The sequence below is a fragment of the Nuphar pumila genome, chromosome 12 (assembly GCF_984573655.1).
Source record: "Nuphar pumila chromosome 12, dmNupPumi1.hap1.1, whole genome shotgun sequence".
In the NCBI taxonomy this organism is placed as follows: Eukaryota; Viridiplantae; Streptophyta; class Magnoliopsida; order Nymphaeales; family Nymphaeaceae; genus Nuphar; species Nuphar pumila.
Genome location: NC_143260.1, coordinates 26,346,884 through 26,361,776, shown reverse-complemented (window position 1 = coordinate 26,361,776; position 14,893 = coordinate 26,346,884). Strand labels below are relative to the sequence as shown.

General features: G+C 37.2%; 1 protein-coding gene across 1 annotated transcript; it reads left to right on the top strand.

Annotated features, from left to right (window-relative positions):
- The first annotated feature begins 3,455 nt into the window (after positions 1-3,455).
- LOC149820386 (transcription factor MYBS3-like) lies at positions 3,456-13,885 on the top strand. Its single transcript, XM_089983060.1, has 3 exons — positions 3,456-3,918; positions 12,730-12,938; positions 13,039-13,885. The coding sequence occupies exons 1-3, from the start codon at positions 3,630-3,632 to the stop codon at positions 13,561-13,563; spliced, it is 1,023 nt and encodes a 340-aa protein (XP_089839186.1). The 5' UTR covers positions 3,456-3,629; the 3' UTR covers positions 13,564-13,885.
- The last annotated feature ends 1,008 nt before the right edge of the window (positions 13,886-14,893 follow it).

Below are 14,893 nucleotides of genomic sequence, written 5' to 3'. Positions count from 1 at the left end.
AACCGACTCAGATATACCAAGGAATCTCACCTCAGCACCAGTCACATTAGATCAAACTTGTTGGTGCCAATAACTCTAGGATAGATCCACAAACCATATATATAAACCAAGTATGAACCGAGATTCTCATAAGCTTGTTTTTATTTTTTTCTAAAATTTGACTGTACGGATGCAATCTATATATTTGGTTTTATAGAAACAAACTCTTGGATCGTCCAATTACCATGTATAAGAAAAAAAATTTAAGACTTGAAAATCAACGTCTCAGAATTTTCATAAATATGTAAGCATAAAAAATCATATTTTTTTATCAGATTAGGATGATCCTATAGTCTATTCTAAGCAAATGGACCATGCTGAATGCATCCGCAGGATTAGATTTGGAAAAAACTAGGAAAATTTTGGTTAATAGTAGTTTACATATTTTGCTATATATATATATGGGTAACTAAAATATGTAAACTGGTATGAATAATTTTTTTATTTTGTTCTAAAATTTTACTATACAGATATGATCTACATGTTTTGTTTTATAGAAACAGACTTTTAGATCATCCGATTAAGATGCATAAAAAGAATCTTTTAAGGCTTGGAAATCAATGGCTCGAAATTTTCGTAAATATGCAAGCATAAAAAATCACATTTCTTGATCCCATTATGATGATCCAATAGTCGATTATAAGCAAATGGATCACACTGAATGTATCTAAAGGTTTAAATTTACAAAAAAAACTATAAAAGTCTAGGTTCATACCAGTTTATATATTTTTCTGGTTTACATATTCTAGTTTTTCTATATGTATGGGTAATTAAAATATGTAAATAGTTAATATGTAAAACTAATATTAACAGAGATGCTCATAGGTTTTTTTATTTATTTTTAAAATTTTACCGTATGAATGTAATCTAGATGTTTGGTTTTATAGCAACAAACTCTTGAATCATTCGATTACGATGTATAAGAAGGATCTTTTAAGACATGAAAATCAATGGTTCAAAATTTTTGTAAATATGCAAACATAAAAAATTACATTTATTGATTCGATTACGATAATCAAATAGTTTGTTCTAAGCAAATGATCCACGTCAAATGCATCTACAAGATTAGATTTGCAAAAAACTATGAAAATCCTTGTCTAATTACGATATATATACTTTTGTCCCCCAACACACTGCAAAATCCAGTTGGATAAAGATCTAAACCCAGTTGTTTTCATGTAAAATTAAAATCCCTTGAAGGCATCAACCTTTTCAAATCCAGATCCAGTAGGGCTTCTCCTAATTCATCATCTCAAGACCTGAACTGGATTCGAAACATTCTACAAGATGACAAACCCACGCTCATGGCAAAGAATTTTGGTCCCCAAGAGTCCAAAGTAGATTGCATTTCGGATAAGACTGTCATTTTTCTTTAAACTATAGAGTCACTTTAGTCATTTAATTAAAATGGCACACCGGATGATAGCAAAATTGACCTATATATATATATATATATATATATATAGAGAGAGAGAGAGAGAGAGAGAAAAGAAATACAACATTATCACTTATGAAGATCAACAAAATGTTGAACCCATGAACTAAGCAAGAGCAAAAGCCAAAACAAATAAAAGAAAGCAGAAGAGAAAAAAACATCATACAGGCAAAACGGGCTCATGCAGGAGCCGCTGGCCTAAAGGGCGGCAAAAGAAGGGGAGCGTCAGCAAGAGGGAGCGGGAGATCTCTAAGATGTATATGCAGGATCGCATAAACATCCACCAATATTTTGTGTACCAAATTATGAATGTTAACCAAAATTTAATAGAAATGAGCATCGTTGCGCGCCATCCAAACAAACCACCAAGAGGTAAGCAACCACGCCCACCAAATCAACCTCCACCTCGTGCTATGCCTAATACATAGGCGGAACTAGGGGGGGGGCAGAACTGGGTTGTAGCCCAGTCCTGCCTCCCAGCCCAGTTAAAAAAATAAAAATTTAAAAACCCAGTCCTAGCCTAGCCCTGATTCCATATGAAATAGATTTTTATCCATTTTTGTAGCCCAGCCCTGACTGCAACAAATAGTTTGATTTATCCATATGAAATAGATTTTTTTTAATAATTGTAGCCATTTTTTATTTTATCTCCAAAAAATGTTTTGGGGGGCGCTGCCCCCGAATCCCAAACTATCACACCATTTTTTTTTCTACACCCCTGTTCCCCCCTCACATGAATCCTATCTACACCCCTGACCTAATACAAACCGAGCTCAAGATCAGATCGAGCGCAAAGGACTCTTCCTTAACAAACACTTCTGGATGCCTCCAAGTCCTGTTAAAGAGTTCCACAAATATTATGCAAGACCAAAATAAGTGAAACATAAATTCTTTCGCAACATGACAAAGCACACACCAACTCATGAGCTGAAAGCCCAACTTCTTTAAATTACCGTGGGTTTGAATCCTATAATGCAAAATTAACCAAGTCAGGACCCGAGAATGGGAAGAAGGGCCTTTCACCCAAAGCACACTCTAGGGCAACCAATTAGCCCCCAGGGAGAGCAACAATCTATAGATTTTTGAGGTGAGGAACTCTCTGCTTTGCGCAAGTGCCCAGTGCAACCACTGACTAAAATTTTTTAAGTCCCTAAAATGGTCTCTGAAGAAGGCTAAAACCCTCAACTACGATTTAAACAAATGCAAAAACGCCAAACCTCGAGTCCTAGGCGAACCGGGATAAGAGCAGGAGCCCCATAATTAGCAAGAAGCAAACGAGCACAAAAGTTATTTGGTTGGTGGGCCAACCAACATTGCTTGGCGATAAGAACAATGCTCCGCAGTTTGAGCGCAGGAACACCTAAGTCAGTCATACGTCGAGGTAAGACCATCGAACATCAACCAATCAAGTGACACTTACTCTTGAGTTGACACCCAAACCATATGAAACCTGCTAGCTACTTCTTCATTCTCAAAGGCATCACAAACATAGACATGAAAAATTATGAAATAGTAGAAAGAAATATGTAGTCAGCGATGGAGAGAAAAGATGACTGCCACGATAATAATTTGTGTTTCACTTTTTGAAGCGTTGTAACCCATGCAACAGAAGAGAGTTTTTTTACTTGTAACGACAAGCTCAAGTACATTATAGGCAACTTAGAAATAATACAATTAAAAATTCTTCTTCCAGTTGCAAGCATAGTAAGCTTAACATTGAATATAATAAAAAATTATTTGTTCTCGTTCAGAAAAAACCCGAATAGAAATAGAAAAAACCCAAGGATAAGCTTAAGATCATCTGCATAAATAAGAACATGACCTGCAAATATCAATGAATCACGATGCAGCAACATGCTTAAGTAAGACCATAAGACCCTTGCATTGAACAACAAAGGCGTGAGAGGGCACTCATGCCGGAGATCCCACCCCAGCTGGAACCCGTCTCTTTTTTCTTTATATATATATATATATATAGAGAGAGAGAGAGAGAGAGAGAGAGTTTTGTTCTGCCTCTCTCCGCCGCCATGGGCTTCGATCGACGGCCGTGATCTCGCAGCCGCTATCGACCCTCGGTCATCGGCCGTCCATCAACTTCAGTGGTTGCGCTCCTCCCTTGCATGCTCCGATCGGGTCGATTCGCAGGTCGCTGGAGATGACGCGGAGGTGCTCCCACTGCAGCCACAACGGGCACAACTCGCGGACGTGCCCGTCGCGAGGGGTGAAGCTCTTCGGCGTGAGGCTCACCGACGGGTCGATCAAGAAGAGCGCCAGCATGAGCAACCTTTCGTACTACGCCGGGGGGGCATCGCCGGCCGCGAACAACCCCAGCTCGCCCTCTGATCCGGCCGAGGAGCCTGCCGCTGCTGCCGCAGGCGGCGGCTACGCCTCCGATGACGCCCTGCAAGCCTCGTGCTCATCAAGCTGCCGCGAGAGGAAGAAAGGTCAGCAATTTCCCCTTTCTCTCCCCCTCTGATTTTGGTTAGATATATTCTTGATCGTGCGTTCTATAAGTTCTGGATTTCTCTTTTGCTGTTTTTTAACGTTTACGTGATTTATGTTTTGATCGGATTTGTTTGCCCTAAATTTGCGTTTTTTTTATCTTGTAATAGTGTGCAGAGAAGTATTCTGATTGCTTTAGCTTTATAGTTTCTTTTTTTTTTTGAAAATTTCAAAAGTTCACCATTTTTTGGTTCTTCGTGCTCTGTTTGAACGATCGATTTTCTACTAGCTTGCTGTTGTTTTAAATTTAGGAGTTAGTATATCTCATCTCTGTTGTTGATTTGTTGCGAATTTGCCTTTATTTTTTGTTGATGGAGATTTTCATTTTTTTTATATCATTGCTTCCTCTTTCGAGCCCTCCGAAGCCTTTCACGGACAGAATTCTCTCTTTTTTTTTGTCAAATTTCATGTTTTTCCCGGGGGTTGACAATCCGAATCGGATATTCTTTATTGTAGAAGATGAAACAAATCCTTTTTTTAAGATTTTCCTCATTAGGATTTCTTTGGATCCGCATGAAGTCTTTTTCGAATTCATAAAGTCTTATTGTTTGATTTTGTTTTTTTTCTCCTGATATTATGCATGTTTTGTTTGGATTTCGTGCTGTTAAAAGAAAGGTCCTTTAATCGCTTCTGGGATATTCGTTTCCTTGTTTTTTCTTCTGTGCTCGAGGCCGAAACGATTCAGTATGTTAAATGTTTATTTTTTCTCTTTGTTATACTTCGGTGATGATGAATTTTACTTGGCCGTTAGATGGACAGTGGAATCATGCATAGTATCCCTGAACTTATCTATAAATTTGACATCAATGGTAAAATTGGAAAATCTGGCAAAATTTTGAAGTTTTCGTAATACTAATTGTTTTTATTTGAATTCTTGTTAGGACTTACTGGTGCTTACATGTTCAGCTCATATCTCGTTTGGTGATGTTACATGCTTTTCTGGCGTTTTAACCCATTATCAAAGAGTTGTATGTGAACTATTGACTTTGTGCTTTGAAATTCTCTCCTTGCTAAGTAGAGTTGGTTACATAAAATGTTTTTGTAGGCAAGCAACAAATTAGGATAATATGGGGGATGGGCATTTCATGATGTTATCAGACGCATAGTGACAAGCATCGGTGCTTTTCTTTTTCCTGTTTTTCCCTTCAAAATATTATTTAAGATAAATTTTAACCCTAAGAAGTGTTGGCAGTCAACTGCATTTGTTATGAATCCATGAGTAAATTGAATATATATCCACAATAAACTCATAGTAGCCAAGGTTTTGAGTTGCAGTTTGTGGGTTTCTAGGAGTGAGCATGCCATGATATTTTGTGGTTGCATCACTTGAACTAAAATGATCATGGTGTAGCAGTATGCTGAGTCACAGGTTGGGGTCACAAGTCAAGTGTTAGATCATGTTAACCATGGTTCATCTATCGCATCACAATCTTATAGGTAAAGTTCATAAGTTGTGCGTACATTAGTTTTTTACTCCCTTTTATTTGTTATCGCAAGTTATTTTTTCGTGATCAGTATGATACTTATGTGTAAGAACGTTTTATTTATCCCTCTTCTTTTCTTATCTACCTCCTATTTTTTCTTTCTCAACATTCCCTGGGCGGTATTACACTAGGAAAATTGAAATTCTGGAATACTTCACAAGAATTCACGGCTGAAGAGATACCAGAGGAACCTTTTTGACATTTTCAAGTGGTCATGTAACATTTTGCCACTAGATTCAATTAGGATTTTAGTAATACATGCAGTAGGACGAAATTGCATCACTTATTTACCTGGAATAGGAATGGTTAGCTGGATTGAGTTTGTTGGGTAGAAGTCTGTTAAATTGTAATTCATAAGACAATGTATTATGTATATATATATATATATTTTATATATATAAAAGAAGATACATATACATATATATGTACATGTATCCATCTACTTATGTATATAAAATATATATTTCTTTAGTTGTAGGGGTATTTTAGTCATTTTTATATTTTACGCATATTCATGTTTTTTAATATGATTGTAATTCCTCCTTTTTTATTTTTTCTTATTTTTGTAATTTTTTTCATTTCTTATTTTTGTTCTTTTATGTAACAGTGGTTGACTGTGTACAGTGTACAACAGTCAGCCACTGACTGTTGTACACAGTTTAAAAGGTAGACGTTGGGGTAATTCCCAACGTCTCTAATAAGAGCCGTTGGGAATAGCCCAACATCTCTTTAAGTGCTTATAAATAAGGGCTATGTGAGCCTATTGAAGGTATGTATTTACCTTAAGGAGTTGTCTCCTTAAGCTTATAAACACTATGCATTTATTGCACTTCTTTTGTGGTGTAAAGCTTATAAACACTAAGCATTTATTGCACTTCTTTTGTTGTGTAAAACTTATAAACACTGTGCATTTATTTTGTGTCCTGAGTATTTGAAGTATCAAGTTATTTGAAAACTTGATTGTTTGCAAGGATTATTCACATGGTATCAGAGCAAGGTTGGAGAAAGAAAGATCGTGTGGATTCTCACTTTTTTGGGTGCATCGAAAAACGTACCTTTGATTTTTTGGTGATTGGAGTGGATCCTCTTGTTCATCCAATATTTTAGATGACTCTTCTATCAAGAAAGGTCTAAAAATCTTTTGTGGTACGTATTCTTTTTCATCATCTCTCCTCTCTAATGGGTGAAAAAAACTCATTTTTTCTCTCGGCTTCAAACTCAATGGGACCAACTATCACGTTTGGGCCGGAAACATGGGGGCTCATATTAAAGAGAAAGGGCTTTGGGGCTATGTCCAATGATCGATTTCTGAACTGGAGCCAAAGATAACCTTGATGGAGAAAGGAGAAATAAAAATACTTGAAGGCGAAGAAAGAGCCAAGGCTCTTGAAGACTACACCAAAAAGCATGAAGAATGGGAGATGAGGAATTTTAAAATCCTCTCATGGATTTTCTTATCCGTAGAAACAAGAATTAACGCCAATATTATCAAGTTTAAGAAGGCTTCTCAAGCGTGGGAGTACCTTGAGAAGATGTACACTTCTAGGAACTTATCCCATAAATATTACCTCCAAAGAGGGCGCTAACTCTTCATCAAGGAGAGATGACTATAAGGGAGTATTTTGCAGAACTCTCTTCTATTTGGGATGAGCTTGCTATGCTCGAACCCAAGTGGAGTGGAGAAGCCATAGAGCTTCGTCATAAACAATTGAAAGAAGATAGATTTTTTAATTTTTTGAATGGGCTTAGGCCTGAATTCGAACAAATCCGGTCTTCTCTTTTATCCGCCTTCACTTCTCCTTCTCTTAAATATGTAATTACTAAACTAAGTGGGTAAGAGACTCGTATGGGTATAAGCAAGAACAACCCAAGTGTTCTAGCTACACCTTCCAATAATGAAGAAAATGAAAGAGTTAATGCCGTCTCAAGACCGGAGAGCAACTTAAGGACCTACAAGCCTCCTCACTTCAAAAATCAAAACTCAAGTGGTCAAGGAGGGAAGAAGGATTATAGCAAGCTTTTATGCCATTTTTGTAAGGAACCGGAGCATATCAAGTCTATTTGCCCAAAGTGAAAAAAGTTACTTGTCATGGCTACTACATCCCAACCTCAAAATGAAGAGTGCTCGTTATCTTCAAATGGAACTCTCTCATTGCAACAAATCATGGATGCACTTAAACCTCTTCTAAAAGGGGCTATTTCCGGAGCCGCCATGTCAACCTCTTCTCCTCTTGGTAAGACCTCTTGGCTTTTAGATTCGGGTGTTTCTTTTCACATGACCCCAAGTTTTAGTTCTTTTTTCGAATACTCAAAAAATCCCTCTTCATCTTTTGTTTCAACTGTGGATGAAACATCTCTTGAAGTAAAAAGAATAAGAAATTTTGAAAAACAAGGGTTCTTTATTCCAAAAATTAGATTTATACCCAAATTAAACTTAAATTTTCTTTCCATTTCTCAACTCTCGAATCATGGGTGTGATATAAAGTTTTCATCTAACAAATGTTAGATACAGGATTGTCGGTCCAGGAGATTGATTGGGAAAGGCTCTAGGAAGGGCGATCTATACTATGTCAATTCCCTTCAAATTTCAAAGAACCTGTTTTGTAATGTTGTCCAACAAAAGGATATTAATGTGTGGCATAAGAGACTTGGACATCCAAATATTGCAAAAATTTCTCATTTACCTTTTGTTAAAAGTCTATATAAAAGTGATTTCACTTGTAATGACTGTATTTTTGAAAAAATGAAAAAATTACCTTTTTGTCAAAGATCTATGTTTACAACAAGACCTTTTCAAATTATCCGTTCGGATGTATGGGGACCGACACCCATCCTATCAAAAGGGGGTTTTGCATATTATGTCATTTTTGTTGACGACTACACGAGATATTGTTGGATTTATTTTTTTAAATACAAATATGAAGTTTTCTCGATTTTTAAAACCTATCATATGATGATTAAAAATCAATTTAATGAGAATCTAAAAATTTTTAGAACTGACTCTGGTGGAGAATACCTTTCAAGTGAATTCAAAAATTATCTTGAAAGTCATGGTATTCTTCATCAAAGATCTTGTCTGAAAACCCCTCAACAAAATTGATTAGCCGAAAAGAAGCATAGACATATAATAGAGACAACTCGAACATTACTTGCTTCTCAAAACATCCCAAAAGGTTTTTAGGCTCAAGCGGCTTTAGCATCTGTCTATCTGATAAATCAGCTACCTTCTAAAAACTTGAACAATATCTCGACTTTTGAAAAATTGTATACCAAAGAACCCGACTATAGTCGGTTGAGAATTTTCGGTTGTAAATGCTTCGTTCTTACTGACAAGAACGACAAGCTTTCACCAAAAGCCATTGGCTTGCACTTTTCTTGGATATTCTGAAACCCAAAAAGGGTTTCGTTGTTATGATATTAAGAATGACAAGCTATATGTTTTCAGAAATGTGAGTTTTCTGAAAAATGTTAACGGTTTTGAAAGGAGTGAACCCTTTGAAGAAAACATGGATTACTCTTTTTTATTTGAAATGTTAGCACACGATGATGATAGTGATGACGATTTCATTAATAATGACGTCAATGATAAAGAAGATGGCTCTTCCCATCCACCTATCTCCCAACATAGAAATGAAGGAGCATTGAGAGATCCTATAACATATACTCGTAGATATAGAAACAGTTTTAGGAGTGCAATTGAAAAATTCATTGAACCTAGTGGGTCCAATTCAATAAATGATGAAAACCTACGAAGAACTGAGAGAAGTAGAAAGATGCCTTCTAGGTTTATTTCATATGATTCATTTACTCCTAAACATAGAGCCTGCCTTAGCGCTATTCATTCCTATATAGAACCCAGAAACTTCGAAGAAGCCAAAAAGAATGATGAATGGCTGAAAGCAATGGAATGTGAGCTTTCAGCTCTCAACAGGGCAAAGACTTGGGAGTTCCAAGATCTTCCTAAGGGTAAGAAAGCAATAGGGTGTAGATGAGTATTTAAGGTAAAAACTAAAAGCGATGGATCTCTTGAGAGATATAAGGTTCGATTAGTTGCAAAGGGATATAGTCAAGAATACGAGATTGACTATGAAGAAACTTTTGCCCCTATGGCTCGAATGGTCACTGTCTGATGTCTCATTACAGTTGCCTCAATCAACAAATGGAACATCTATCAAATGGATGTTAAAAATGCATTCCTAAATGGTGATCTGAATGAAGAGGTATATATGGATGCTCCACCAGGAATGAAGAGTGCCAAAGGGAAAGTGTGTCGCCTTCAAAAAGCACTTTATGGTTTAAAACAAGCCCCCAAGGCTTGGTATGATAGATTTAACTCCGTAATGTTAGAAAATGATTTTTCTTCCTGTTTCATTGACACTGCCTTATTTGTTAGAAAAACCAATGCAAGGATTGTCATTCTGCTCTTATATGTGGATGATATGCTTATAACCGGAAGTAATTCTAAAGGGGTTAAAAGCATAAAATCAATTTTGAAGGATAGGTTTGAAATGTCTGATTTGGGATTTCTAATTTATTTTTTGGGTATTGAAGTAGCATACTCTCATAGAGGGTATTTTTTATCTCAAACTAAGATTGCCTCTGAGATTGTTGACAGGTCAGGTATTACGGATGATAAGGTTTGTGAAACTCTTGCTATAGTAGGAGCTAAAATGAAGATTGATGATGGTATTTCTCTCTCCGATCCCACCCCCTACAGACATCTTGTGAGATCTTTGATGTATCTGAGTATTACTAGACCAGATATATCTCATGCAGTTCATACTGCAAGTCAGTTTCAACATGCACCAACATCAGTTCACATGAGTGTCATCTTGCGGATTGTGAGATACATAAAGGGCATACTAAACAAGGGAGTATTTTTATCCTCTTCTTCTGAATTAAAATTAATTGCTTATACTGACTCTGACTGGGGAGGTGACCCAAATAATCGTCACTCCACCACTGTTTTTTGTGTGTTTTTAGGAGACTCGCTGATTTCATGGAGATGTAAGAAGAAGTAAAAAGTGTCTCTATCATCAACAGAAGCTGAATACCGTGCCATGGCGACTACTACCATGAAAATTGTATGGATTCATCAGCTATTAGAAGACATGGGGATCTCAATAGAAGGGCCCACCAAGCAATGTTGTGATAACAAGAGTGCAATATACATTGCAAAAAATTATACTTTTCATGAGCGGACTAAACACATTGAGATAGATTGTCACTATGTTCGGGAAGCGTATTTGAAAGGAGTTATAAATCTTCATATATAACTTCAGAATATCAGTTGGCAGATTTCTTCACCAAAGCTTTGTGTGCTCTGTGGTTCAATTTCCTCCTTGGCAAACTTTCAGTCATCTTGCCCTAAGTTTGAGGGGGGGGGGTGTTAAATTGTAATTCATAAGACAATGTATTTTTTATATATATTTTATATATATAAAAAAAGATACATATACATATATATGTACATGTATCCATCTACTTATGTATATAAAATATATATTTCTTTAGTTGTAACAGTATTTTAGTCATTTCTACATTTTACGCATATTCATGTTTTTTAATATGATTGTAATTCTTCCTTTTTATTTTTTCTTATTTTTGTAATTTTTTTCATTTCTTATTTTTGTTCTTTTATGTAACAGTCATTGACTGTGTACAGTGTACAACAGTCAGCCACTGACTGTTGTACACAGTTTAAAAGGTAGACATTGGGGTAATTCCCAACGTCTCTAATAAGAGCCGTTGGGAATAGCCCAACATCTCTTTAAGTGCTTATAAATAAGGGCTATGTGAGCCCATTGAAGGTATGTATTTACAGTAAGGAGTTGTCTCCTTAAGCTTATAAACACTGTGCATTTATTGCACTTCTTTTGTGGTGTAAAGCTTATAAATACTGCATTTATTGTTGTGTAAAGCTTATAAACACTGTGCATTTATTTTGTGTCTTGAGTATTTGAAGTATCAAGTTATTTGAAAACTTGATTGTTTGCAAGGATTATTCACAAAGTCATCCTTGATGTCTCCTGTAAAGCTGCTGGACTGGAGGCAGCTCCTTCAAATGAGTTACTGCGAACTATCTACTTGTGTCATGTTTGATTGAGTTACTTTATCTAATATTCAACCTAAGCTTGAATTTTTCTTTCATGTTATTGCCGACCCCAATTGTTTTGGGATGAAGGCGTAGTTGTTGTTGTTGTGTTATTGCCTTCAGCTTGTGTCAGCTGATAGCTTTCAACTGCATGCAAGGGAATACCTTCAGGTATTGGAGGGTGCAGGAAACTTTGTTGGTATATTATATGGAAGAAAGGAAAGTGATTCGTTCCTACAATGCACCAAGTTTTTTCTTTTTTTGACTTGACAAGATATTGTTGTTGGGTCTCTTTTAATCTGCCTTTAGAGTGTGGTAGCAAATTTCTTTTTGTGTCAATGGATTCGGTCATACTTTTGTTTTTGTTAATGTTTATGGCTTTATGCTCCAAGACGGGTTTTCTATATCTATAAAAGTAGGGGACTGTTTGTTTGCAGAACTCCAGAAGGGGGAAAGCATAACCAAGTTCTGCGTGATGATTTAAAGAAGTTTTATGTGAAAGACTCTTGGATTTTGTGCATTAGTGTGGACAGTGACGAAGAACTGATTCTGTAGATTTTTCAAAGAAGGACCATCTTATGTAAAACGGACTAAACAAGCTTCAACCTTCTCTTAAAGGATAACCACAATAGTTAATGACATGGATGGAAGACTTTTTTTGTTTGTATGAAGCCTAAGTTAATTTTCACTTTTGTGTTGTTAACTTCATCTTGTTCTTTTAGTTGATGTCCACATGCTCATTCATGGTGGGGGAACTCTTCAGATCTCTTGGGATGATTAGGAAACTTGTCTCACTACTGCCTGGATTCTGTGAATGTGTTATACTCTATAGTGTATGTGAATGATTTGGCAATTAAGTAACCTAAGTTGCAATTTTGCTTTTAGAGATGGCAGTTCTCTGTTGTCTTATATCTCATTAGAGTTTGGATTTGTTCTTTTGTGTTTGATAAAGTGTAAAGGTCTTGTATTAAAGTGATTGGGAGTAGGTCTGCAAAAACTTGTCAATCAGCCTTCCAGGTAACTGTGTGCAACAGTGGACCAGAAAAAAAAAAATCAAAGCTCTATTCTTATTCTAGATTTTGTTGTTGCAGGTCTTGTTAGAATCTACAGTTCCGATTCTTAGTTGCACGTCAGTTTTTGTAAATATGTTTTCACTACTTTCTCAAATTTTGCAGGTGTCCCTTGGACAGAAGAAGAGCACAGGCTGTTCTTAGTGGGTTTACAGAAATTGGGCAAGGGGGACTGGAGAGGAATTTCCCGCAACTTTGTGATTTCGAGAACACCCACACAGGTAGCAAGTCATGCCCAGAAGTACTTCATCCGGCAGACCAACTCAAGTAGGAGAAAGCGACGATCCAGCCTATTTGACATAGTAACTGATATGGTACACTCACATCTCATGTTTTCAACGTATGTTTTCATTTTCTGAATGCTTTTCCAATGTGTTGGTGTATTTATGACTATTGACCACTTGATTTATGCAGTCAGTTGATCAATTTCCGGCAGCCGACAAACCACGCCTGGTTAGTTCTGCTAGTGCTCCATCACTGACAATTGAGACTGATAGCAGCCCATTTCCACCATTAGGACTTGCTCTTGATCAAGAAAATGAACCCGTTGAAACCTGTTCAAATGAACCTATTGACTCTGAGGAGCCTGTTGCTGCTTGCCCTCCAATCCCGATGATGGTCCCAGCATTTTTCACACCATATTGCCCAGTACCACTCCCTTTCTGGTCGCCATGTGCCATTGTACGAGGGCAGGATTCAGAGCCGCATCCAGTTTTGAAGCCAACTGCTGTACTGTCCAAGGAACCAATCAATGTCGATGAGCTCATGGGCATGTCAAAACTGAGCTTAGGTGATGCTTCTGGGCAGGCTGCAGATCCCTTGGACTTGACAGGAAAGCTGCTTGGTGGTCCAGAAAGGCAGTCAGCATTTCATGCGAATCCATCTGTGGGCAGGATGGGCTTGAAACCGAGCAATGGAAGCGTGATACATGCACTTTAATTGTGGCAGGTGCTCTGCTGCACGGTTAGGATGAATTCATCTGAATTATTTTCTCTTAATTTCCTTGTTTCTTCCCTCCTCAAGTCTCTGTAACAAATTTGGGAGGTTTAGTTTAGGTTGAGTTTTTATTGCTGTCCCTCAAGGATTTGGGATTCTGGTTGTGGGATGAACTTTCGCGTGCGTTGTGCTTCTTGGGCTGGGGTGGCATGTGCAATCAAAAGGGGCACGGCGCATGCTGATATAAATGTTACTGTTCTTTGTGTTAAGGATTCCTTTTGTTGCTTTGAACTTTCAAATGCAGTTTGTCTTGATGTTTTCTTATTATCTGCTGGCCGGTTCAGGGGTCTTCTGAACACTTGATTCATGGTGAAGTTCTTCCGAGGTTCCATGGCTGTTTGCTTGGCCCTAGATCAAGACGATCTTGGACTATGTGTCTGGCCGACTTGCGAACCACGGAAGGGACGACTTGACTGCCCTTGCTGGCATGTATTCCAGTCACCAGAAGGCTTTAGATGTTCGTTTTGCTGTCGGTTTGGTTTGAGAGGGGGACTCGTGGGATGCCTCTCAGATGCATCATTGCTAATGATGTTGTGTGATGAACGGCTGGTAGAGGGACCTCAAATGCTTTCAAGATAGAGTTGGGGGCTTCACCCTGATCAATGTTAAGACTGCTGCTTGATGCCTGTACTTTTCAGATCGAGGCTGTTGCTTTTGTTGGACGAATAAATCTAATCTGCCCTTCATTTAAGCTTTGGATGTGTTTGTTGCCAAGAGCTTCAAAAAAACGCCACCAATTCATTGCTCTTTTTTGTGTGGATACTCTAGCTGCTCTATGCTTGCTTACCGAGAAATGATAAACATTAGTAGCGTTATATGTATCGGATTCTATCGGGCTCTTTACGTTTAAAAGTTGCAATATCTAGAAACTAAGTTCTTGTTAATTCATAAAATAAGACAAAAACAAAGCTTTTTTACATGTAAAAGGTTCAAACAAATCGGATTTAATCCAAATCTGAACATAGATATGACCTAAAAAATACTGATCTAGATCCAATTCAATCTGAAAATAATCTGATTAAGCAAATGCAAAGTCGATCCATATTTCAAAATAAAGTGTCGGATTTTGAAATGGATGTCCGGCCAACTGTCATCCGCATCTACCCATAGATTTGCTAAGAGCTGTACACATAAGAGTGGCTTCTACTTATAGTTAGCAGGATATGAAATGGATAATGAAAGCTGAACTTGAAGAAAGCAAACCTAAAATAGTAGCATGATGTGCAAAATGATACATTTCTCGAAGCATATAGAAAATGAAAAAAGAAACACA